At 39.4% G+C, this 27,120-nt stretch overlaps 1 protein-coding gene across 1 annotated transcript in view; it reads right to left on the bottom strand.

Moving 5' to 3' along the window:
* Positions 1-8,841: 8,841 nt before the first annotated feature.
* CD109 (CD109 molecule) overlaps positions 8,842-27,120 on the bottom strand; it is a gene marked incomplete at its 5' end in the record, with an annotated part of 193,812 nt that continues 175,533 nt past the window's right edge. Inside the window, 3 exons of the mRNA XM_046676265.1 lie at positions 8,842-13,364; positions 15,455-15,557; positions 16,653-16,800. Of these exons, the coding sequence (XP_046532221.1) occupies positions 13,189-13,364; positions 15,455-15,557; positions 16,653-16,800 (427 nt within the window). The remainder of the gene's footprint in view (positions 13,365-15,454; positions 15,558-16,652; positions 16,801-27,120) is intronic.

A 27,120-nucleotide genomic window follows, 5' to 3' on the forward strand; every position in this document is an offset into this window, starting at 1 on the left:
TCCCCATGCTGCAGCTCTTCACTGCCCCTGGGTCCTGTCCCCATGCTACTCCATGCTATTCTCTGAATAAAGGAGCACTACTGCCAGACCTTGAGAGTCCAAGAAATCTTTCTTTTGACTCCTTGGCTTGCCGAGCCCACATCAGTTTGAAGAACAGATACGAACAAAGTATAGATAATAAACATAGACAATAATATCAAGAAGTTGGGCTGTGAGGAAGAAGAAAGAGTCACAGCTGACAGGGACATAGAGTTTTTAATATGTGAAACTCTCAAGATTTTTAAAAATTCTCCTAGTAAGGAGTCATAATTACTATTCTTTTAGGATATACTTATTTTATAACTATAATTATAAATATGATATAATTATTTTACAATTATGCTAATACTCCAAAAGTATATTCAGTAATTCCTAGCTATAATATTTATTACTAAAATTAGTTAAAACAAAGAATTGAAACCTTTTTACTTCTGTAGACTTGGGCAAGGCCAGCAAGAAATTAGATAGTGCAAAAACACACAGAGCTGCATTTGCTCATGACTTTATAAATTAAATTTAACTTTCTATTTAGCACTTAAAAAGATATTTAATGATTTAAATATCTATAGTATTTGGAATCAGCTGAAATTCTCCAAATCCCCATAACTGAACTTAGTAAGTCACATAATGGTTATGATTAGCACTATTCCACATTTCTCAGTCTCCTGCATTTCTTTCTTTCTACTCTTTTCCCCCTTTACTTCCTCTATCTCTATTCCTATATCTTTTATTTATCCATGGGGAGAAGTTCTTAATTGCAGGTACTTGAAATTCTAATATTCAGTTAAACACTTCTGAATATCTGCAGCGTTAAAGGTAGTGTTCAGTGCTGCGAGAGATAAAGCATGAGTGGTGAACACGTGGAGGTGCTGGGAGAGTGGTGCCTGGAGAGGGCATGGAAGCTCTGTGCCCTTTCCCCATACCTTGCCCTATGCATCTTTTCCATGTGGCTGTTCCTCAGTTACATCTGTTTACAACAAATCAGTAATCTAGTGAGTAAATGGGTTTCTGAGTTCTAGCAAATTAATTAAACCCAAGGAGGGGTTGTGGGAACCTGACTTACAGCCAGTCAGCCAGAGGCACAGGTGACAACCCAGACTTCCTCTGGCATCTGAAGTCCCAGGAGAGGGTCACTGGAACCTCCAGTTTGTAACTGGTAGGTCGGAAGCACAGGTTCTGCACGTTTGACTGGTGTCTGAATGGGGGGCGGTCTTGTAGGACTGAAGCCTTAACCTATGGGATCTGATGCTATCTCCGGGTAGATACTGTCAGAAATGAGTTGAATTGTAGGACACCCAGCTGGTGCCTGAGAATCACTTGGTGGCAGGGAAATGCTCCCCTACACACATTAGAATTGGTGATCAGAGAATATTTACTATCTAAACTGATAAATAAATGAAAAGCAATAAGATATATTGGAGTATATGAGGAAGCCATCTGGGTTAAAACTAATTAAGCCTGACCTTGTGTTTCCAAAAGGGCCTGACGTGGTCTGTTGAGCATGCATTGTACATCTGCTTTAAACATTTACTGTGTCCCAAAGATAAGAATGGTGCCCTTAAAGACAGGGATGTAGTTTCCCGCCCCCAATAGCAGCATTTTTTTTTTAAAGATAAGCATCTCGTCCCAGAAACTGAGGATTAATTACTGACCTGCTGTGCTCACCTTGTGACCACTGACCTGCTGACCACCGATCTGCTGTGCTAGCTAAGCATCTCACAACAATCGTAAATGGGACATTCCTTTCATATGTGATGTATGCTCTTTGTTCCAAGACAGTATATAACCACTCTGTACACCCCAATTCTTTGGTGCCCTTCCTTCCTTGGGGAAGGAAGGCCTAGGCTAGTTCTCAGATCTGGATCATAATAAACTCACTCTAATTTTTATTTAGATTGATTATGGATTATTCACACTGACAAAACAAATTAACTGAGGTCCTGGAGGGAATCAGGCAATGGGCCTAAAACATAAGTAATAGTCCCTTCATTCTATAAAAAATTAACTTTTTGGGTATCTACCATATTGAGTATCTACTATATGCCAAACTCTGTATAGATGCTGAAAATTAAAAACCAAGTAAGGCACAATCCCTGCCCTTCAGGCAGCCTGCTTCTCACTGCTTCTGATGTGTGGAGGAGAGACGAGATTAATTATGATGAAGGGGATAGTACTAGAAATGAGCACAGACTGTTGGTGGGAATGTAAACTGGAACAGCCACTATGGAAAACAGTATGTTTGTTAGAGTTTTTACATAATGTTATAAACCGCCTTTACCTCAATAAAAAAATAATAAAAATAAATTTAAAGGAAATAAATAATTCAAAAGAAATTTTGAAACTTAAAAAATCTTTTTAAAAGTATGGAAGATCCTCAAAAACTTAAAACTAGAACTACCATATGATCCAGCAATTCCACTCCTGGGAATAGACCCAAAGCAAATGAAAACACTCACTCAGAAAGATATTTGCACCCCCATGTTCATTGCAGCATTATTTATAATAGCCAAGACATGGAAACAACCAAAATGCCCATTGATGGATGAATGGGTAAAGAAGTCATGGTACATACAATGGAACATTATTCAGCCATAAGAAATGAGGAAATTCTACTATTTGTGATAACGTGGATGGAATTTGAGGACATTAAGCTCAGTGAAATAAGTCAGACAGAGAAAGACAAATACTGTATAATCTCACTTATATGTGGAATCTAAAATAAAAAAAGTTTTTTTTAATCCAAACTCATAGAAAAAGATATCAGATGTGTGATTACCAGACGCAGGGGGTTGGGGGAGGGGGAACTGGAGGAAGGTGGTCCGGTTACAAAATAAGTAAGTACTGGAGATGTAATGTACAAAATGATGACTACAGTTAACACTGCTGTATGGAATACGTATGGGAAACTTGTTAAGAGAGTAAATCCTAACAGTTCTCATCACAAAAAGAATTTTTTTTTCTTTTTCTCATCTTCTTTCTTTTCTTTTTATTGTATCTACATAAGAAGATGGATCTTAGCTGAACCAATGTGGTAATCATTTCACAATATATGTAAATCAACCACCATGCTGTATGCCTTAAATTTATACAGTGATGTATGCCAATTATTTCTCAATAAAATTGGGGGGGGGGGGAATGAGCATAAGACTCTCAGAAGCTACTGAGAAAAATGCTACAAACCTAATTGACTTTCTCAAGAACACAGAAAAGATCCTTTCCAGTGTGCTTCTTTAAAATGAAAGAGAAAAATAAAAACCTTCGAACCACAAGTGTTTACTTGACAATTTACCAAATTATCTTATATGCCTAAATAACTCCTCCTGTTCTTTAATATCTGTTAACCAATTCCTAAGAAAACAAAATGTGTGGTAACTTGCAAAGAAAAAAAAAACACTAAAACTGGAGAATCAAAGCCTTTAAGAAAAAGAGGAACTTGTCTGTTCTCACTTGTTTGGAATGCCAAGACCTCTAGTGCATAACCTTATTATTATTATGCTATCACTATTTATAAATCTATAGTTCAGAACCTACAGAATACACTGGGTCCATCAGTCAGACAGCATTTATCATAAATATGGACATATAGATAGACAAATGATAGGTAGATGAGAGAGAGAAATGGATGACAGAGAGATAATATATACATAGAGAGAGAGTCTGTGGCATAGGGTAGAAAATTTTTAAAATGTAGGCTTACAGTGTGGTAAGTGAACCAAGAGCAACACAATGAAAACAATTAACTCACAGTGAAGGGCAATATAATTAAAAGCTAAATTGCATAATGCAGACCCTAAATCAGGAATGGCAAATTCCCATCTCAAATCCCACCATCTGACCCCGCCTCATCCATGCAGACGTTCACTGCTGATCCCAGTTCCTGTTCCTCCGGGGTTCAGAAGTGGCCTCAAAATCCCTGGCAGAATCCTTCTGGGCTGTCATTTCCAAATGATTTCAGCTGGCATTGAAGACGAACTCTATCTTCCATCACTCTGATAGAGCTTATTAAAAACTCAGTGAATTAGCCTACAACGGATAGTGATTCCGGTCCTCCCACCTGTGTGTAGGGGCACGAAGGCAGGACTGCCAAGAGCAGAGGGTCAACGTTAGGGGCTTAGCCATCACCACTGGGTCCACATGCCGGAAGCAGGGGCTGGGAAAGCCACTGACACGCTAGAATTCAAATCATGGTGAAGCAGTGGGTTTATTCACTCCACAAATATTTATTGAGTGCCTGCTACTTGCTAGATGGAAGTTCCAATTTTGTTAAGAAGTTGTGAAGGGAAAACCTCTGGGGGGGTTCTTAATAAAACTGGGGAGTTGTATTAGTTTCTCCAGGCTACTGTAACAAGTACCACAAACTGGGGGGCTTCAAACAACAGAAATTTATTGTCTCACAGTTCTGGAGGCCAGAAGTCTCGAATCAGGGCCACGCTCCCTCTGAAACCTGTAGAAGATGCTTCCTCGCCTCTCAAGCTTTGGTCTTCCTTGGCTTGCAGCTGCATAACTCCAATCTCTGCCTTTGTTGTCACACGGATTCTCCCTTTGTGTCTCTGTTATCACCTGGCCATCTTCTTCGAATCTTATAAGGACACCAGGCATATTGAATTAGGAGCCCACCCTACTCCAGTACAACCTCATCTTAACTAATTACATCTGCAACATCAATCCCAAGTAAAATCATCTTCTGGGGTGCTGAGGGTTAGGACTTCAACCTATCTCTTTGGGGGGAACACAATTCGATCTGTAACAAGAACTAAACCAGAAAAGCTCTTCACCCTGACCATTTTTAACACTCTACAAAAAAATGTAACAGACAAGATACCAATTTAAGAAGTTTCAGCCCCGAGTGATCATCAGTCTCTGCCAAATAACTCTAGGAACTATGTAGTCACTATCTTCTGAAACACACATGTTCTGTTTGAGTCCTCCTAATATTGCACCAAAACCTATCCAATTGTAATGATTCTGCAACATGAGCTTGCAGGTGGTAGCCTTTCAGATATTTGAAGTGTTTTGAGTCCACATAGTTTCTTTCACCAGCTGAGCATCCCCACATCCTTTCATCTTTCATCCTCACGTCATTATGGCCACTCTGTCCCATATGAACTCTAGTTGGTCTACCTTCTTATATTGTGATATTGGTAACCAGGCATAACACCCTGAAACATGCAGGCTATACTAGAACTAATACCTCTCTTGTTGAGAAACCTGAGGCACTCGTTCTCATCACTCATACGTTGTTTAACCATCAAGTCTTTTTTATGTATTCTGCCATTTAATGTCTCCCTCGTCCTGAACTCATGCCATTGTCTAATCTTTGAGATAACTGGGGTAACCTAAACAAGAATAAAAGCCAACTACCAAACAGAGTGGAGAATCATCCAAAGTTCTCTCATCCACCTTAGGGATGTGACCTAACCGCAGAGCGGGCAGAGAGAAAGCTTTCACTATAGCTCATGTGAGAAGAAGAGAAAGTTGAAGGCAAAAGGGGAGCCAGTACTTGCCGATTTCCGAGAGGAAGTAACTGACAGGAAAAGAGGAGATGGTGGGAACTTCAGAATGAAGAACGGAGATAAAAGACCAGGGAAGAAGAGAGAGATGGCCTAAAGAAAGCCATGAGAATCCAGCTACACATTTCCCTGCCAGCATAGGAAATGTCCTTGTGGGGACACTACAGGAGTCGGGGAGGTGATGCCTCATGTTCCTGTACAGCCTGATGGGACTACGTAACTAGGTCAAGGGGCTCAATACCCCCAGATCTGAATCTCTGTAATCTGGATTTATCACTGGTGACCTTGAATAAATTGTTACTTGAATCTTCTTCGAGATCCCATTTAAGAATCATTTTAGCAGAAATGATGACCCAAGCAGTAGCACAGAAGAGAATCCATCAACCTCCAAGCCAACCTCCGGTCCATGTGGGCATTAGAGATAAGCTCAAAACAGGCTAGGGGCATCAAAGGGACCCACCACAGGCAACAGCTTGGCTGGAGAATGGGAGCATTCCCTCCCCTGCCACCTGAAGGCATGCATTTACAGCTAGAGCCTAAACTACATTCACTGCATTCACTGACACAGGCAGACATAGAGTCACACCATAATTTATTAAGCACCTCATACGTACCAGATATTGCAAGAGTGTGCAAAATCACACTCTTGGTAGAGGTGTAGGGTCTCTGGGGGAAGGCAATAAATAGCATCCTTCATCCCCGTCTGGTGTACAAAACTCAACAGGTGAAAGAATCAGAATATTCTCTCTATTCCTGATAAAGGCTAAGTTGGAGGACACAGCCTGGGGTGTGGGAACCTAATGGACCTACCCACTGAAGCCCTTTTCTGGCGAGACTTCCTCACCCATCCCAGGCAGCACTGGGCCCAGCAAGACCTATGTCAGCACAAGGGAACCGAGGAGGATGTCGGCGTGGGACCCAAGATGGACAAGGGGGAGATGCGTCCACTGTTGCCAATTCATTCCTCCAACTTGACAATTCAGAGAAGCACTCTTCTCCTTCTAGGTGGAGTGAGTTAACGGAAAGAGAGAATCCGAGAACATTTAGGGAACATTCCATGTCACATATTCCAGAGGAGAAGATGCTCTCCTCTCTGACAAGAGGCAGAGCCAAGATTGAGCCGAGGCCTGCCTGGCACCAAAGCCCACCATGGTGTCTATACACGAATGTGTCTAGTGAACTACTGGCAGAGAGGGTTGCCAGGAGGCAACTTTGCTCAAGGATTTTGAAGAGATGACAGAGAGAGAAACACAGAGAGATTGTGATGTCAGAACCAAGGCATTTGGGGAGGACAGTGTAGTATCTGCACCCAATAACATGCAGCCCGGCCTCCTGGACTTAGGTCTGAGCCACAGAGAGAAATAGAAAGAACGAGAGAGAGAGAGAGGGACACTATAAGCAGAAACTGAAAGAACAGTTTCCACTGAAAACTCTATGAGCACTGAGGCACAAGCAGCCCCATTGTCTCCAAGGGAGACGTGTATGGCACAGAGTCAGGGAGAGGAGACAGCCCACTTCAGTGTGGAAGTCAGTGTAGCTCGAGCAGTGAGGACTGCAGAGGGCACCATTCCTCTTCGGTACAGCGACAGAAGTGGCAGCGGCAGCGGAGGGAGTGCTGGGCACCAGGGCTAACGCAGACGTGCTTGCAGGCCCCTTCACTGCAGAGAGACGGTGACACCAGGTGTACCAGTTATGAATAAGTTAGTACATAAAGCAGAACTAACTGCTTTTTAAACTTGTGTACTAGTTTTGTATTGCTGTGTAACAAATTACTACAAACTTAAACACATTTATTATCTCACAGTTTCTGTGGGTCAAGAGTCTGGGCAAGTAGTAGGTTTCTCTGTTTAGGGTCTCACGTGGCCATGGCCAAGGCAGCAGCTGGGGCTGCAGTCTCCACTGAGGCTCAGCTGGAGAAGGATCCACTTTTGTGGGCAGAACTCAGTTCCTTACAGCTGTAGGGGCTTCCTTTTCTTGCTGGCTGTCAGCTGGAGGCTGCCCTCAGTCTGTAGGGACCTCCCAACACAGCAGCTCACCTCTTCAAAGCCAGGACGGCAGGAGACATTCCAGCGAGGGGGCGCTACAATCACCTGCATCCTGCCGCCTGTGCCGTAGTCTACTGGCTGGAAGCAAGTCACAGGTTACAACCACACTCAAGGGCAGAGGATCCACAATGGCATGAAAACCATTTCACATTCCAGTGGTTTCCAGACTGAAATGATCATCAGAATCACTAGGAAGCTTTAACAACTTAGATTCAGAACCCAATCCTACACTTGCTAAATTAGGATTTCTAGAAGTAAGACCAAGGTTCTTTTGTTAAGCCAAGTACTTTAGGGGAGTCTAATAATCAACCAAGTTTGGAAACTACCAATACAGACATTTTCAAAAAATAATTACTACATCTTTCCCCAGTCTCCAACCTAAGCTTCCTAGAGTTGAGATATAGACTTACTTGTTAAGCTAAGTATCTGTCCACTGATTCTAATGACTCTCCTGTTGTTTAAAGAAGGCATTAAATTAATCATGAGTTTATTGTTGTGTGAGGATGGCAATAAATCAATCATGTTAAATTAACTGACATTACTAGGTGATCTAGAAGTGCCTAGCATCACTTAGCTAGGAATTTTCTCAACCTCGGCACTATTGATAATTTGGGCCAGATAACTCTTTGTTGGGGACTGTCCTGTGCACTGCAGGACATTTAGCAGCATCCTTGGCCTCTACCCACTAGAAGCTAGGAGTACCACCTCCAGTTGTGACAACGGAAACTATCTCCAGACATTGCCAAATGTCGCTTGGGGTCAAAATCATCCCCAATTCAGAGTCACTATACTATCTTTAGGATTTTGCAGAAGTCCAGAAAATTCACAGTAGGAAAACTGTTCAAAAAAACACTGAGTAGGAATCAAGCGAAAAACGTACCTGAAGTGTTTCACTGTGGAGGCAACAATCCGTGCCTCCACAGTCCTGTGTACACAAACTGTGCCTTTTATATTTCTACATGATTTCCAGATGCTGAGTGAGCAAGTCCTCACCTCACATTTTTCTGTGTATGACTCACCTCTCCACAGACCCCACCCCAACACCAAAACCAAAGAATGAGGAGAGAGGTGAAGGGGGTCGGTGGTCAAGTTTCTTTCACCTCACTCATGTCAAACTCTTATAACACAATAAGGCCTACTCGACCCTACCCTCAGATATCCCATTTCTCACAATTAAATAGGTTTAGGTAAAGGAGATGTGCTACAGACATGATTTAAGACAAAATAAAAAGAATACTGATAATAAATAATGTGAATTTTATATTTTATTGATAAACCATAATTTCCTATTCAATACATAACAGTGTACAATTAATGATAACATAACATTCTAACATTTAAAAGTTAAACTTTCAGAATCACCTTGATCAATATATAAAACTTTAGTTTTTGTTTTATTTCAACAGTATTCTTCCCATATGCAAAACGGCTTCTCAAAATAGGGGATTTACAAATACAACTATATAAAGCTCCCTGTGTACAAAATAAATTGGCCCCACCACATCAACTGCACCCTACTGAAAACCGAAACATAAGGGCGTGAAGGCCTACAACAGAGCCACACTGTACTGAAGCTATCAAAGATAAACCGTGAAGACCTACGGATGGAACACGGAACCACCCTCCACCGCTGATTCAAGACACTGCGCAGGAAAGGGGTACGTTGTGGCCTCATGACAACATGAGATAGAATTATTCCTAAATACGTAGCAACACGTGTGTCAATACCATCCCTATTACAGAGACCCACACATACCAATGTATCAGTGCCATTTGAAGTGAGAAATTCAGAAATCATCTAGAAAATATCTATTTTCCTGTGTGACAATAATTGAAATGAAAATGACAACATTCTATGGAATGATGTGATGTGGCACTATCTTTTGATGAGGTAATGAAAACACAACTCATTGGCTGGAATAGTTTTGAAACAAGCCTACTCTCACTGATATATGCTTAATTAAAGATTTATATTTACTGCTTAGTTTCCCAAAGAAAGTAGGATAATGGTGCTCTATCCAAGGTAGTGACAAAAAGAGCTACACCTCAAATTACTCCCAATGCAACTTAAGACATTTAACATAAACATCAATATCATTTGAATAGATGATAGGAAATTTTTAAGTGCTTAAAAATGCTATGCCTTACTGGAATTTGAAAACAAAGAAAAATGAAGAATATACTCTTCTGTCTAACAGAAGCCTCCACTGAGAGTGTAGAAGGTGCCGAAGCTTATCCAGGAGTGAGTCCACTTCCTGCGAGCGTCTCAGACTTACGATGTGCAAGAAAATGATGCCCCAGAATACACAACGGCACTGGGTCCACGGGAGCCACTTGGCAAAGTCAGACTAAGTACTGCCCTTATGTTAAGAAACCTTGTCAAGAAGGTATTTACAACACATTTTTATAGAGATCACTATTAAACTTCAATAAAGCAAATTAGAAAAAATAAGGTGGTTACAAAGAACAGATTATATGTCAGCAGGTTAATAAAACGGTCTCTTTAAAAAATGACAAAAATCATAACTCCCATTTTTAAAAAATATCATAGGACAGCCAGAAATGTTGAATGAAATAACTAAATTATATCAAAATAAAGATAACTGATATTATATTGCCGGACTATTTATAACTATATTTAACATAAACAGAAATTAGGGCTAAATATAACATTTTTTAAAAGATAACTATACCCAGGCCCAAAAGAATGGAAGCAGGGAGAATTATGCTATCTACAATTCTGCAAACCCCTAGGTGTGGGATTTGGTATTGCATATATAAGTAACAAACAGGTAATAGATGCATATCTGGATTTTATATTAGCACAATGCTCCTCAGATTATAATATAACCAAAATACTAAACCAAAGATACTCTTGTTACAAAATTTTGAAAACTATAAAGTATAATAGAACAACACAATAAAAGGAAGTATTTCATTAACTGCGCCTATTTTAGCCAAACTCACACATACAGAGAACAGATTGCTGGTTATTTTAATTTCTTTTTCAGAATTATAACTGATGGTAGCAAGATGGTGGAACCAAATACAAAAGCCTTGTTCTGTCCTTGAATTGTCTGGCTGCTAACTATTTCCAGCGTTCAGTCTCTGGAACCATTGGCCAGTCAACACTGTAAGTGACATATGCTAGTGTCTCAATAAGGTTCCCAGTTAGTGGGAGAGAAGGGGGATTTTAAATTAGTCCGTATCAGTAAATGAAATTGACGGCATTTCTAAATGGAAGAGCTTCCGCATAAGCAAAGTAAAATGAGCGTTTTACTATTATTGCTTACAGCATATGAAGAAAATGGTCTACACTATTATTACTACTGCATATCCTCCTTTCTCCCCATGCCTGTGGCTTTTTAATTGCTTTTAAACCAAACCCACTGCTTGTGGCAGAGCCAGTTCTCCCAGAAAGACATGAAGGAGGACGACGGCCCCGTGCGCCTGAGTCAGAGCTCGCTGGATGTCACTTCCTCCTCCTCCTCCTCCTCACTTTTGATAAATTTATAATAAAAAGAGATGTGTTACAAGATGACGTTTTAATCTGAAATCTGAAGTACTTCACAAAAAAGTATTAGAGCTTTAGGTTTTATATGAGGAAATATGATCTAAAAAAGATACAAGCTGTCTTCCAATGGCCTTTCCATTGTAGTGTTTCCTAATACACCACTACTAGAAGTTCGGTAAAAATTATTTACCAGGAACGTAAGGTATTGATGGTTGGTATAAAGTTCCCCAGGCAGCGCAGCAGAGGGAGCATCCTTTGCCAACACCCTCCGGAACTTCATTACAAGACACTTTCATCTCTAAAGAAGTTTCAGGGCGTAAAGTGGAAACGCCACCCAGGCAGCCCCAAGGCACCCAGCGCCTTTTTCAGGTCAGTCTGTCTCAAAGGTGTAAGAGAACTAAGACTGTTCTTCACTTGAAAGCAAAGAAAGAAGGTTATTTGACATTTATCTTCTCTCTCCACAGACCACTCTCTGAGGATCTGTCTCCTACATATATGCTTCAAGCTTTAAACTTAAAGTTTAAACTGCAAGTTGGTAATTCCTACCTTGGTTTCTAAAATATCCATAAGCAATACATGAACACCCACTGCACTATAACTTCTTAAAATTCACCAAAATAAAAACATTTAAAATGTTAACTCTAAAAGATATATTTGCAGACTTTATTTTTGATGGATTTATTGTGAAACAGCTGAAAATACTGCAGCACAGACTCCGTGGAGCCCACGGCAATCGTTTTCCCCACATCCACTTGAAAGAAATGCCATGGAGTTAAGAGGCCAAATTAAACCATTTCTTAGACTTAGGAAAAGAGCTTTAATTAATTTTGGATATATCTAAAATATTTTAATATGTTTAGAAGGGAAAAAAGAAAGGAGAGAGAGGGAGGAAAATGAGGGGGGAGAAGAAAGGAATTTTTCTTTAAAATTTTCACCCAGATAAATGAATACTGTCCTTCAGAATACAGGGTAACCAATGATCCAGGTGCTCAAAATTCAGAAATCTTCCTAAAGGCTCCCAGCAAGTGTTAGATGTCACCAGCACCCGAGTCTAGAAGAGCTTCTCCAGGACCCTGGGCAACAGCCCACGACACTCAGCTCAGATGCATGTCAAGACTCTCTGGGCCCCATCAAACCTCAGCTTCTTTCCCAGACCACAGGGAGATCAACCTGTGGCATCTTAGACAGGATTTTGTTGTACCCTCAGCTTATGGTCCCCCATTACTAACAAAACCTGTGTCTCCTGGCATAGGCTCCTCTAGTCCAAGGCACTGGAGGCATAGACCGCAACACTCCCGCCTCGCAACCCCGACCGGATCCCTGGGGGCTGAGGCAGGGAGGGAGCGCAGCGCAGCCAGAGCCCAAGGGCGGTCTCCTGGACACTCCTCAACCTCTGAACTAGAGTGCAAAGCACAGAAACACACGCCCTCTCTCATTCTCTACAGGAGAAAAACAGCAGAAGGGTAATGGCTGGATACGAAATCACATGTGGAGTGGAAAAACATCATTTCCTGAAAAGAAACTTCACCACCTACATTCTAAAAAGAAAGAGGTAATATCCAATTAAGAAGGATATACTGAGCCCACCGGGGTGGGCTGGGCTGGAGAGCAGGGAGGATGGCGGTGGGAAGGAGACAGAACAAGCTCCTCCTTCTTTTGTAGTCCCCCAGTTCCCAGAAATCCACCTTTAATACTAAAGCAAGCTCTGGTGTCTAATAGCGCTTAAGAACCTGGGCTCGACTCTTCTAGAAGATGAAAAGAATAATCTAAAATAATGCATTTATTCTGGAGAAAACAACACCTCCAAAAAAGATCCTAAAAGATTTTAAGAGGAGGAAATAAGGATACACAACTGCAATAATTCTGGGTTTTGTTCCACACAGAAGTCAGGTGAAGAAATCTGTGCAGCTACATGTACTGAGACCCCATACCCCATACTAAGACCAAGCAGCCCCTCAACCCCATAAAAAGAAAAAAATTGTATTTTGAAATAGTCAGAGGCAACATTTGGTTATGAAACAAGACAATCACATGTGACTTCCGGAAATCTAAGTACTACATGGAGTCCTTAAAATTTAAATCACAGCCAACACTGCAAAGAGAACAGAAGCACAAAACAGAAAACGAAAACGACAGACGAGTGACAACAGGAGGCCGCCACCCCATTCTCACAAGGACGGCAGCTGTGGTCGTCCCCACAGAGGTCACAGGAGGACAGCTTCACTTCAGAGTTGTAACTTCTCACCGCTTGTCTCCCTGCGCAAAGAGAAGGACATCAGTCTACATAGCTCCCTTGTTTAGAAACACTTAGTCTGCCAAAACTTAAGAGCATTTCAATACACTTTTCTGATTTTTCCACTCTTCACATAATTTTATTTTTTTTACAAGAAACAACTAAAATGCTCAAGAGGGGCCCAAACTGCTAACCAAATCCAAGAGGGAAACAAGGCTTCCAGTCCAGTCTCTCCACCACCAGCAGCTGGCTGGCGCCACGAGGAAAAGAGGCTGCGGCTGCCAGTGCAGCATGGCTGGAGCTCTGCCTGGAGGAGGGAGGAGTGAAATGGAGGACTTCCTCACCTCAAGAGAGTCTGGTGCAGCGTGACACTTCCCATGCCTTCAGAGTCTAATCATTACACTTCTGAAAAAAATACTTACCGTGCACTTCATTGAAAAATACATAAGTACAGAGAACTGGGCCCATGCAATGCGTTGTTTCAATATTTTAAGATGTTGAGCACTCAGTCTCTAAAAACTATTCAACTTCGGTAAATTTTATGGTACAAGCTAACACAAAAAAAACTACATAAAGCATCTAAAACACTACAGTAAACTTACTGCAAAACATAAATGATTTTAATTTTTATAATTTCTTAAAACATTCTATTTTCAAATTTCTTCATGATTTTTCATTGATTTTTTTAATATTATAAACATATTTTGTAACCTTAGGATTTTCAAAAATGGGTTGGTAGGTTTTTATTATTCTGATCTTTCCCATGTTTTCATTTTAAAATATCTCCTTTGTAAAAAAGTTCTTTTCTACAAAGAAATTACATAGACTGAAGCTTCTTTGCTTCTTAAATGTTTAAAATATTCTCCATACACGTAAGAAATAGCTGGAGGATTTTTCACCTACGTATGATAACACAGCCGGATGACGAGGCACTGCCATGGCGCCTCCACCGGGCAGCCCACCCCTCCCCCAGGAGAAAGCGCCGCCCCCGTCTCCAAGACGCCCGCCAGACCCCGGGCGTGCTCCCCTCCAGTTCCAACAGGAGGCAAAGGAGGGGAGGAATGGGCCTGTGGCCTTAGAAGGAGAGAGAGTAAGTGATACTGCGCCCTAGTCTTAAATGAATACTTGATCAAACACTACCAACAACATGAACAAGTTCACTTTATTTTAAAGTGTAACCATCTACAACTGCCTAACACATGGCAACATCCACAATCCTCGTGCACCCTGAAGATTCTGAGCCAGCAGCAGTGCTTACTCAGAATATGTTTTATTACTAGTAGAAACCTCAGCCCGGAGATCGCACACCCACAAAAAGTCACTCTGTGACTGAACGTCAATTCGTCCTAATTAACTTAGGTCATCTCCAAACCAGATCTGTACTCCCACATCCTGAATTTCTAACATTTTATAAACAAGTCACCAGCAAAATCAAAGAAGCTCAAGTTATTTTCCAAACGGACTATATTTTTTGATATGCTAAAAAAAATATGTTATAATGTATACACTTTAGCAAAACAATAGACTCCCTCAGTGAAGAAACACCTAAACCCAGGTGAGGCTTTTCCAGCGCCGACTCCGTTCACGCCATCTCCTGAAGAGCTCCCATTTCATAAAGGAACCAGATGGAATGGGGGCTTGCAACAGAAGCAAAACCTTGGAAATTGAACATAAACTGGACTTCTATGTCAATTTTTCCTTGTACATTTTGTAATTGTGACTTAAAAACCTAAAACATTATGAGCAAAAGCATCATTTTTTTTTAAAGATTGGCATCTAAGCTAACATCTGTTGCCAGTCTTCTTCTTTCTTTTTCTTCTTCTCCCCAAAGCCCTCCAGTACACAGATGTATATTCTAGTTGTAGGTCCTTATGGTTGTGCTAAAAACATCACTTTTAATAGCATATGCTAAACATATCATGCGGCCCTTGTCAATTATCACTTGTCTTCATTTAAATGGGAAGCTCCTCTGCTCTCCTCCGTCCTCCACCCCCCCAACATACCTGTTCCCATGAAACCAATCCAACAGGTGGCCACTTCAAATGAATGAATGAATGAATGAATGAATAAATGCTTAACTCCTAAAGGATGAGGAACTCCAAAACACACTTACTTGGTTCATAGTAATCCACTATGGACACTAAAGCATCTTGTGTATTTGAAACTTTGAAGTTTCTCACAGCAGGAATATCAACACAAAACAGGGTTTCATTCACCTTGAAAAACACAAAAGACTTTTAACGGGGTGGCAGACTACATGTTCATGATAAAGTAAAAGACATTTCTTTTTCTTATCATTGTAGGAAACAGATATAGAAATTAACATTTAGGGAGCACATCTATGTGCCCACTGATATGGTAAGCACTTGATATAAACAACATGAACACCACCACTTAACTCGTAAAACAATCCTTACAAGATAGGTTTGTTCTTACTCACATTTTACTGAAAGGGATAGTGAGAATTAAGGTAGTGAGGTAAGCAGCCCACCCAAACAGCACGCTCTGCGCCCTGGTGCCTCGCCCAGACCCCGCTCAGGCAGTGCACCACCACAACGGCTGCTGAGGGCTCACTGCAGCCCCTTCTCCAGAGACGCGCCCTCAGCTCAAGGGAGCCACCGCACCCAGCAAGGCAGGTAACCTTAGAGCAGGGGGTGCACCCCACAACCAATAACTGACTGATATGAGGTACAAAGGGCCAGCCTCCTTGCCTACAGAAGGGGCAGCTTATGCCAGTTTGGCAAACAATACTGGTTAAGGAATCTGAAATTGATAAATGCCTTCAAACATTCCATTACATACCAATTAGCAGTAAAAGAAAAGTCAAATTAATCAGTCAAAATGTAATGAACACTCAAATTAAGATAATCATTAACAAGAACGTCACAGATACAGGGAAAACTCCAAAACCAATACCTTGGAGTTTGTAATTAACATATAATTAAAGCTTTCATCAGCAGCATGTAAACATATATGTTTAGCCGTTCCCTGAGGCAGACGGTTCTCAAACTGAGATCTGGACTGAACTTTTAAAATTATAATATGGCAATTTCTATATATTTCACATTTGACATGAAATAATGACATAGTTATCAAGACTTTCATCAGGCTCATCATTAATAATAATTCTAATTGCATAACGATGTCTTTTCAGTGAGGATAAATATATGGTTGCCATGTGAACGTCATTCAGTAACACAAAAAAGCTGAAATAATGACTTACAGAAAACATGTTAAGTGAGACTTCTGAACGAAATAAGTGGTAGCTTTCTCGATGGTTACGTATATGAAACTTAACTTTTGCTACTTACAGAATCTAAATACAGGTTCAGTTTTCCATGTTCATGTTCCACTTTCTTCAATGTCTCGCTCAGAGGAATTGCGTCCGAAGGCACCATGAAACCACTGAGTAGGTTAACTTCCATAAGGGCCATGCCACTTCTAGCTGGCCCCAAAAACCTAAGTCAAAGAGCAACGGATGGAAAAAACCCTTTAGGAAAAACCTAAAGCTCTTGGCAAACTATCTTCATATGAAAACTCAAACTGCCAACTGTTATTCTAAATATTTGCTGTTTAGTTGAAATAAAAATCAGTATAGAAAATCATAAAACAGGTAATCTTTTCCATACAGGTGTGAAATTCTTATAACTTTCAGCGACATGGGGAGTAAGACATAGCAATGTATTCATTTGACAGGCAGCATGAGATGCCTGTAATGGAACAGGCTGTGCCTGTAGTTGTAATAAGTACAATCTGGGTGCCCGTCCAGCTTGCAACTCTGTTCTCCAGTGGGGATTCCACATTGAATTCCATTTTTCATCTTCTCAAAAGTTGACAGCACTGAACTTTCCAGCTGAAAGCTAGGAACGGAAAAAGAGGCATCTCTGGACCACTTGGCAGTAGACTGCGGCCAAGTCGTTAGCAACTATTTCTTTGTCTGGTTGCATAAAAAGAAGACCAGGAGGCAGAGTCCTGCCCTTTGTTCTCTCACACACTGGGAGCACATTTTGTGCTTTCTTTGGCAACCTTGACAGAACAAGCCTCGGAGAGTTTTATCACATGCATCATTCTCTCACCCTGTTGCACATAATGCAAGCCTCAAATGGTCTGGGCACCAACTACATTTTGTCTCCTTTAAAATAAATATTTTTTCTAAAATGAACAGGCAGCAAGCTTTTTGTTTGGAGCAGAGGAGCCCAAAGGAGCGTGGTTATGAAAAGGAGTTTGTCTTCAACATGAAAGGATCACAGCATTGTTAAGTTAGTTCCCATTGTTCTTTCAGATGGCAAAAGCAAGAAAGGCTGGTGAAAATCTTGCTTTTCACAAATCTGATGTCTGCCAAACATGCCTGATTGAAAAGCCACATGTACAAGTGCTGACTGCAGGCTCAGCAGACCCAAGCAACTGAAATCATCTGCTGGGTGCTGCGCTTCACCAAAAGAGGCGCTCTTGAAAACTAACAAGCACATTGAAACGAGAGGGGTTTGAATCTGAGCAAAAACTACAGCTGAGAAAAACAGCCAATCTGCTTAAATATGATGACTTTCAGTACATCATCAAAAGTGGTTGACCTGGTCTTCCACTGGTCACTGGCAGAATTTGATAAATCACCATGCCACACTGAAAACCTTGTCTAAGGTGAGTAAGGGCTGGGACCCTATTGACGGGAATAAAGTGCCTCAAATACCAGTTACTCTTTTTATAACGCGCCACTGAAAAAATTCACTTAAAATGTTATTTGTATTTCATACCAGATTTTTCTCAGAAAACTAGTAGCAGCATGTAAATCCTATTTATAAAACTGTGACCCTTACATGACTTTGCCATGTGAAAGTCATTCAGGGACACAAAAAGCTGAAATAATGACTTAAAGAAAGCATGTAAAGTAAGGCTTTTGAACATAATAAATGATAGCTTTGTCAATGGTTACCTACATGATTTCCCTTCTCCAGGTCCTCCAAAAAAGAAAAGAAGATGATGGATGGATAGATAGATAGATAGATACTCCTCTACCTATAAAAGTCTATTGCCCATCTGATTTCTGATGTAGGATTAACATTTGGAATCCTGCATCCTTACATGAGCCCCTATAAATAATGTGGCTCCTTCATAGTCTGAATCCTACTTTCCCCTCATTTTCCTCATCTGTGTCTTCACCTGACCTCCCTGAGAGGTCCAATCTCTCTCACAGATGCATAAGACACTTCTTTGCCTTTTGCAAAACCATCCAGCAATATATAAAAGCTCCAGTCCAAAAGCAAACAATAAAAACACAGAAGAATGTCCTGAGGACTTGGAAATAGGTAAACTAAGTGACAATGAATTCAGAGTAGCTATCATCAAAAAACTCAATGAGGTAAAGGGAAATATAGAGAAACAAGTCAACGAGTTCTGGAGTTACTTCACAAAAGAGATTGAAACTACAAAAAAGAATCAATTAGAAATACTAGAGATGAAAAATACAATGGATCAGATAAAACACAATACGGTCTCCCTGAATGCCCATGTAGATACCATAGAGGAGCAAATTAGCATAATTGAAGATAGACAGGTTGAATGCCTCCAGACAGAGGAAGAAAGAGAACTAAGGATTAAAAAAACTGAAAAAAAATCTCCGAGAATTAGCAGACTCAATGAGAAAATCCAACTGAAGAATTATCAGAATTCCTGAGGGTGTGGAAAAGGAAAATGGAGCAGAAAGCATGCTCAAAGAAATAATAGAAGAGAATTTCCCAAATCTAGGGATTGAGGGAGAAATGTGTGTGGAGGAAGCTTTAAGATCTTCTAGATTTGTCAATTTAAAAAGACCTACTGCAAGGCATATAGTAGTAAAAATGGCAAAAATGAATGAAAAAGAAAGAATACTCAGGGCAGCAAGCCAGAAGAAAATAACCTACAAAGATTACAAGCTAGGAGAGAATGGAATGACACATTCAAAACTTTAAAAGATAAAAATCTTCAGCCAAGAATACTCTATCCAGCAAATATATCCTTCAGATATGAGGGAGAAATTAAATCTTTTCCAGACAAACAAAAGCTAAGGGACTTCATAGGCACAAGACCCCCCCCCACAAGAAATCCTCAAGAAGGCTCTCATACCTGAAAAAAGAAAAAAAGGGACAAAGGGGTCACAAAACACAGAGTAAGGAGACAAAACAGATAGAATCAGAATAGGATAGCAAATATTCAACTATAGCACTAGGATAAAGGGAAGGAAATCACCAAAGCAAAGACAATCTTATCACTGTAACCACAAACTCACAGCACGAGTTGGAATAAGAGATGAAAATAATAATTTGGGAGCAGAAGAGGAAAGGGACTGAATCAGTCTAGGATAAGGAAGTAAGAGCCCACTAGAAAATAGACTATGTTATGCACAAGATTCTGAACACAAACTTCAGGGTAGCCACCAAACTAAAAAACAGAACAGAGACACAAAACATAAATAAGGAAAAATCTAAGAAACCCAGCATAAGAAATTGCAGAAGTCAATGGGTAGGCTAAAACACACAGGATGAGAAACAAAGGTAATGCAGCAAAACCAGATAATGAGCAACAGAATGACAGCATGAAGCCCTCATGCATCCATACTCACCCTCAATGTAAACGGATTGAACTCCACAATAAAAGGACACAGAGTGGCAAAATGGATTAAAGAACAAGATCCAACAATTTGTTGCCTCCAGGAAACACACCTCAGCCCCAAGGACAAACACAGGCTCAGAGTGAAGGGGTGGAAGACAATACTCCAAGCTAATAGCAAACAAAAGAAAGCAGGTGTCACAACACTTACATCAGACAAAACAGATTTCAAAATAAGGCAGGTAAAGAGAGACATAGAGGGGCATTATAGAATGATCAAAGGGACACTTCATTAAGAAGAAATAACGCTTACAAATATCTATGCACCCAACACAGGAGCACCAAAGTTTATAAAGAAACTATTAACAAACCTAAAAGAAGATATCAAAAATAACACAATAATAGCAGGGGACCTCAACACCCCACTCACATCAATGGACAGATCATCCAGACAGAAAGTCAACAAGGAAACAGTGGAGCTAAACGAAAAGCTAAAACAGCTGGACTTAATAGACATATATAGAACACTCCATCCAAAAACAGCAGAATACACATTCTTCTCAAGTGCGCATGGAACATTCTCAACGATAGACCATATGTTGGGAAACAAGGCAAGCCTCTAGAAATTTAAAAAAATTGAAATAATAACAAGCATCTTCTCCAATCATAATGTTATAAAGCTAGAAATTAATTACAAGATAAAAGCTGAGAAAGGCACAAGGATGTGGAGACTAAACAATATGCTATTGAACAAGCAATGGATAACTGAAGAAATTAAAGAAGAAATCAAAAAATACCTGGAGACAAATGAAAATGATAACATGCCATATCAACTTATATGGGATACAGCAAAAGCTGTATTAAGAGGAAAATTCATCGCAATACAGACACATCTTAACAAACAAGAAAAATCCCAAATCAGCAATCTTAAACTACACCTAACTGAATTAGAGAAAGAAGAACAAACAAAGCCCAAAGTCAGCAGAAGGAGAGAAATAATAAACATCAGAGCAGAAATAAATGCTACTGAAACAAAAAAGGCAGTAGAAAGGATCGATGAAACAAACAGCTGGTTCCTTGAGAAGATAAATAAAATTGACAAACCCCTAGCCAGACTTACAAAGAAAAAAAGGGAGAAAGCTCAAATGAACAAAATCAGAAATGAAAGAGGAGAAATAACAGACTCTGCAGAAATACAATGGATTATAAGAGAATACTACGAAAAAATATATGCCAACAAAATGGATAACCTAGAGGAAACGGATAAATTCTTGGACTCCTACAATCTCCCAAAGCTCACTCAAGAAGAGGCAGACAATTTGGACAGACCAATCACAAGGAAAGAGATTGAAACGGGAATCAAAAACATCCCAAAGAATAAAACCCCAGGACCAGATGGCTTTCCTGGGGAATTCTACCAAACTTTCAGAGAGGATTTAATACCTATTCTTTTCAAGCTATTCTAAAAAATTAGGGAGGATGGAACACTTCCTAACATATTCTACGAGGCCAACATCACACTGATACCAAAGCCTGACAAGGACAGCACGAAAAAAGAGAACTACAGGCCAATATTGCTGATGAACGTAGATGCAAAAATTCTCAACAAAATATTGGCAACCCAAATTCAGCAATTCATCAATAGGATCATACCTCATGATCAAGTGGGATTCATACCAGGGAGACACGGATGGTTCAACATCCGCAAATCAATCAATGTGATACACCACATCAACAAAATGAGGAATAAAAACCACATGATCATCTCAATAGATGCAGAGAAAGCATTTGACAAGATCCAACAGCGATTTATAATAAAAACTCCCAACAAAATGGGGATAGAAGGGAACTACCTCAACATAATAAAGGCCATATATGACAAACCCACAGCCAACATCATACTCAATGGGCAAGAACTAAGTGCCATCCCCCTGAAAACAGGAACAAGGCAAGGATTCCCTCTATCACCATTCTTATTTAACACAGTACTGGAAGTTTTGGCCAGAGAAATTAGGCAAGAAAAAGGAATAAAAGGAATCCAAATAGGGAGGGAAGAAGTGAAACTCTCGCTGTTTACAGATGACATGATCTTATACATAGAAAACCCCAAAGAATCCACTGGAAAACTTTTAGAAGTAATCAACAACTACAGCAAAGTTGCAGGGTATAAAGTCAATTTATACAAATCAGTAGCATTTCTATACTCTAATAACGAACTAACAGAAAAAGAACTCAAGAAGACAATACCATTCACAATTGCAACAAAAAGAATAAAATACTTCAGGGTGAATTTAACTAAGGAAGTGAAAGACCTATACAACGAAAATTACAAAGCTTTTCTGAAAGAAATGGATGATGACATAAAGAGATGGAAAGACATTCCATGTACATGGATTAGAAGAGTAAACATAGTTAAAATGTCCATTCTACCTAAAGCAATCTATAGGTTCAATGCCATCCCAATCAGAATCCCACTGACATTCTTTACAGAAATAGAACAAAGAATCCTAAAATTCATATGGGGCAACAAAAGACCCCAAATTGCTAAAGCAATCCTGAAAAAAAAGAACAAAGCTGGAGGCATCACAATCCCTGACTTCAAAACATATTACAAAGCTACAGTAATCAAAACAGCTCGGTACTGGTACAAAAACAGGGGCACAGATCAATGGAACAGAATTGAAAGCCCAGAAATAAAACCACACATCTATGGACAGCTAATCTTCGACAAAGGAGCTGAGGGCATACAATGGAGAAAAGAAAGTCTTTTCAACAAATGGTGCTGGGAAAACTGGAACGCCACATGTAAAAGAATGAAAATTGACCTTTCTTTCCCACCATTCACCAAAATAAACTCAAAATGGATCAAAGACCTAAAGGTGAGACCTGAAACCATAAGCCTTCTAGAAGAAAATGTAGGCAGTACACTCTTTGACATCAGTATTAAAAGGATCTTTTCAGACACCATGTCTTCTCAGACAAGGGAAACAATAGAAAGAATAAATAAATGGGACTTCATCAGACTAAAGAGCTTCTTCAAGGCAAATGAAAACAGGATTGAAACATAAAAACAACCCACTAACTGGGAAAAAGTATTTGCAAGTCATACATCCAACAAAGGCTTAATATCCATAATATATAAAGAACTCACACAACTCAACAACAAAAAAATCAAAAACCCGATCAAAAAATGGACTGGAGACATGAATAGACGTTTCTCCAAAAAAGATATACGGATGGCCAATAGGCACATGAAAAGATGCTCATCATTGCTGATCATCAGGGAAATGCAAATCAAAACTACACTAAGATATCACCTTACACCCATTAGAATGACAAAAATATCTAAAACTAATAGTAACAAATGTTGGAGAGGTTGTGGAGAAAAAGGGACCCTCATACACTGCTGGTGGGAATGTGAACTGGTGCAGCCACTATAGAAAACAGTATGGAGATTTCTCAAAAAATTTAAAATAGAAATACCCTATAACCCAGCTATCCCACTACTGGGTATCTATCCAAAGAGCTTGAAGTCAGCAATTCCAAAAGTCCCATGCACCCCAATGCTCATTGTAGCATTATTTACAATAGCCAAGACATGGAAGCAACCTAAGTGCCCATCAACAGACGATTGGATAAAGAAGATGTGGTATATATATACAATGGAAAACTACTCAGCCATAAAAAAGAACAAAATCGTCCCATTTGCAACGACACGGATGGACCTTGAGGGAATTATGTTAAATGAAATAAGCCAGATAGAGAAGGACAATCTCTATATGACTCCACTCATATGAGGAATTTAAAAATGTAGACAAAGAGAACAGATTAGTGGCTACCAGGGGAAAGGGGGGTGGAGGGCAGGCACAAAGGGTGAAGGGGTGCACCTACAACACGACTGAAAAACAATTATGTACAACTGAATTTCACAAGATTGTAACCTCTCATTAACTCAATAAAAATTTTTTTTAAAAAGTCAATGACAAAGAAAAATATTAAGGGCAGCAAGGCAGAAGAAAATAACCTACAAAGGAACCCCCATCAGCTGTCAGCAAATTTCTCAGCAGAAACCTTACAGGCTAGGAGAGAGTGGAATGATATATTCAGAATTCTGAAAGACAAAAACATCCAGCTGAGAATACTCTCTCCAGTGAAAATATCCTTCAGATATGATGGAGAAATAAAAACTTTCCCAGATAAACAAAAGCTGAGGGAGTTCATCACCACAAAATGTCCCCTTACAGGAAATAATCAAGAAGGCCCTCACACCTGAAAAAAAAAGAAAGGGTTTACAAAACCTGAAGGTGATGAGCAGGCAGATAAAATCAGAAAATTGCAGTTCTCTATCAGAACAAGTTAGCAAACACTTAATTATAACATTAATGATAAAGGGAAGAAAAACATCAAGAATAACTATAATCACTTCATTTTAACCACAAACTCACAACACAAAACAGAACAAGTTATGACAACAATAACATAGATGGGGAAGAAGAAAGGGATGGAATCTGCTTAGGCTAAGGAAATAAGAGCTTATCAGAAAATGGACAGTCTCATCTATGAGATCTTTTATACAAACCTCACAGTAACCACTAAACAAAAAATCAGAACAGAGACACAAAGGATAAATGAAGAGAAAACTGAGAAAACTATCATAGAAAACCACTGAACTAAACTGGCAGTCCAAAATACACGGGACAAGAAACAAGGGAAATACAGAACAACTGGGAAACAAGTGATAAAATTGCAGCATTAAGCCCTCATATATCAATAATCACTCTAAATGTAAATGGATTGAATTATCCAAACAAAAGACACAGAGTAGCTAGACAGAATAAGAAACAAGGCCCAAAAATATGCTGCCTCCAGGAAACACATCTCAGCACTAAAGATAAACACAGGCTCAGAATGAAAGGATGGAATACAATACTCCAGGCTAATGGCAAACAAAAGAAAGCAGGTGTTGTCAGACTTCAACAAAGTAGACTTGAGGATAAAAAAGGCAATGCAAGATAAAAAGGGTCAGTATATAATGATAAAAGGGACATTCCACGAAGAGGACATAACACTTATAAATATATATGCACCCAACACAGTAGCACCAAAGTACATAAAGCTACTATTAACAGACCTAAAAGGAGATATTAACAGTAACACAGTAATAGTAGGGGACCTTAACATCCCACTTACATCAATGGATAGATCACCCAGACAGAAAGTCAACAAGGAAATAGTGGAATTAAACAAAAAACAGACCAGATGGGTTTAATAGATAGAGATAGAACACTCCATGCAAAAACAGCAGAATACTCATTCTTCTCAAGTGCACATGGAACATTCTCAAAGATAGAACATATGTTAGGAAATAAGGCAAGCCTCAATTAATTTAAGAGGATTGAAATCCTATCAAGCATCTTTTCACACCATAATGCTATGAAACTAGAAATCAACTAAGAGGAAAAAGCTAGGAAAGTGACAAGTATGTGGAAACTAAACAATACGCTACTGAACAACCAAGGGATCATTGAAGAAATTATAGGAGAAATCAAAAAATATCTGGAGACAAATGAAAATGAAAATACACCACACCAATTCATATGGATGTGGCAAAATTGGCCCTAAGAGGTAAATTCATAGCAATACAGGCCCACTGTTCACAGATGACGTGATTTTCTATATAGAAAACCCTAAAGAATCTATCAGAAAACTATTAGAAATAATCAACAACTACAGCAAAGTTGCAGGGTACAAAATCAACTTACAAAAATCAGTTCCGTTTCTATAATCGAATAACAAACTAACAGAAAGAGAACTCAAGAATATAATCCCATCTACAATCACAACAAAAAGAATAAAATTTCTAGGAATAAATTTAACCAAGGAGGTGAAAGACCTATACAATGAAAACTATAAGAGATTATTGAAAGAGATCAATGATGACATAAAGAAATGGAAAGATATTCCATGTTCAAGGATTGGAAGAATAAACATAGTTAAAATGTCCATACTACCTAAACCAATCTACAGATTCAATGCAATCCCAATCAGAGTCCTAATGACACTCTTCCAAGAAATAGAACGAAGAATCCTAAAATTCATATGGGGCAACAAAAGACCTCGAATAGCTAAAGCAATTCTGAGGAAAAAGAACAAAGCTGGAGGCATCACAATCCCTAACTCCAAAACAAAGCTACAGTAATCAAAACAACACGAAACTGACAGAAAAACAGACACCCAAATCAGTGGAACAGAATTGAAAGCCCAGAAATAAAACCACACGTCTACAGACAGCTAATCTTTGACAAAGGAGCTAAGAACATGCAATGGAGAAAGGAAAGTCTCTTCAATAAATAGTGTTGCGAATACTGAACAGCCACATGCAAAAGAATGAAAGTAGACAATTACGTTTCATCAAAAATTAATTCCAAATGGATTAAAGACTTGAAGGTAAGACCTGAAATCATAAAACTCCTGGAAAAAAATGTAGGCAGTACACTCTTTGACACTCTTCTCAGAAGCATCTTTTCGAATACCATGTCTACTCGGGGAAGGGAAACAAAAGAAAAATTAAACAAATGGGACCTCATCAGACTAAAGAGCTTCTGCAAGGCAAAGGAAACCAGGAACAAAACAAAAGACAATCTACCGACTGGGAGAAAATATTTGCAAACCATATTTCCAACAAGGAATTAATCTCCAAAATATATAAGGAACTCATATAATTCAACAACAAAAAAACAAACAACCCAATCAAAAAATGAGCAGAGGATATGAACAGACAAACAGATATTCTTTCCAAAGAAGATATACAGATGGCCAGCAGGCACATGAAAAGATGTTCAACATCACCAATCATGAGGGAAATGCAAATCAAAACTACAATGAGACATTACCTTACATCTGTTAGAATGGCTATAATTACCAAGACTAAAAACAACAAATGTTGGAGAGGATGTAGAGAAAAGGGATCCCTCATACACTGCTGTAGGAATGCAAACTGATGCAGCCACTATGGGGAACAGTATGGAGATTTCTCAAAAAATTTAAAATAGAAATACCATACAATCCAGCTAAGCTACTACTGGGTATTTATCCAAAAGAACTTGAAATCAATGATCCAAAGAGACTTATGTACCTCTATGTTCATTGCAGCATTATTCACAATAGCCAAGATGTGGGAGCAACCCTAGTGCCCAT

This window comes from Equus quagga, chromosome 11 (assembly GCF_021613505.1).
Source record: "Equus quagga isolate Etosha38 chromosome 11, UCLA_HA_Equagga_1.0, whole genome shotgun sequence".
NCBI lineage: Eukaryota > Metazoa > Chordata > Mammalia > Perissodactyla > Equidae > Equus > Equus quagga.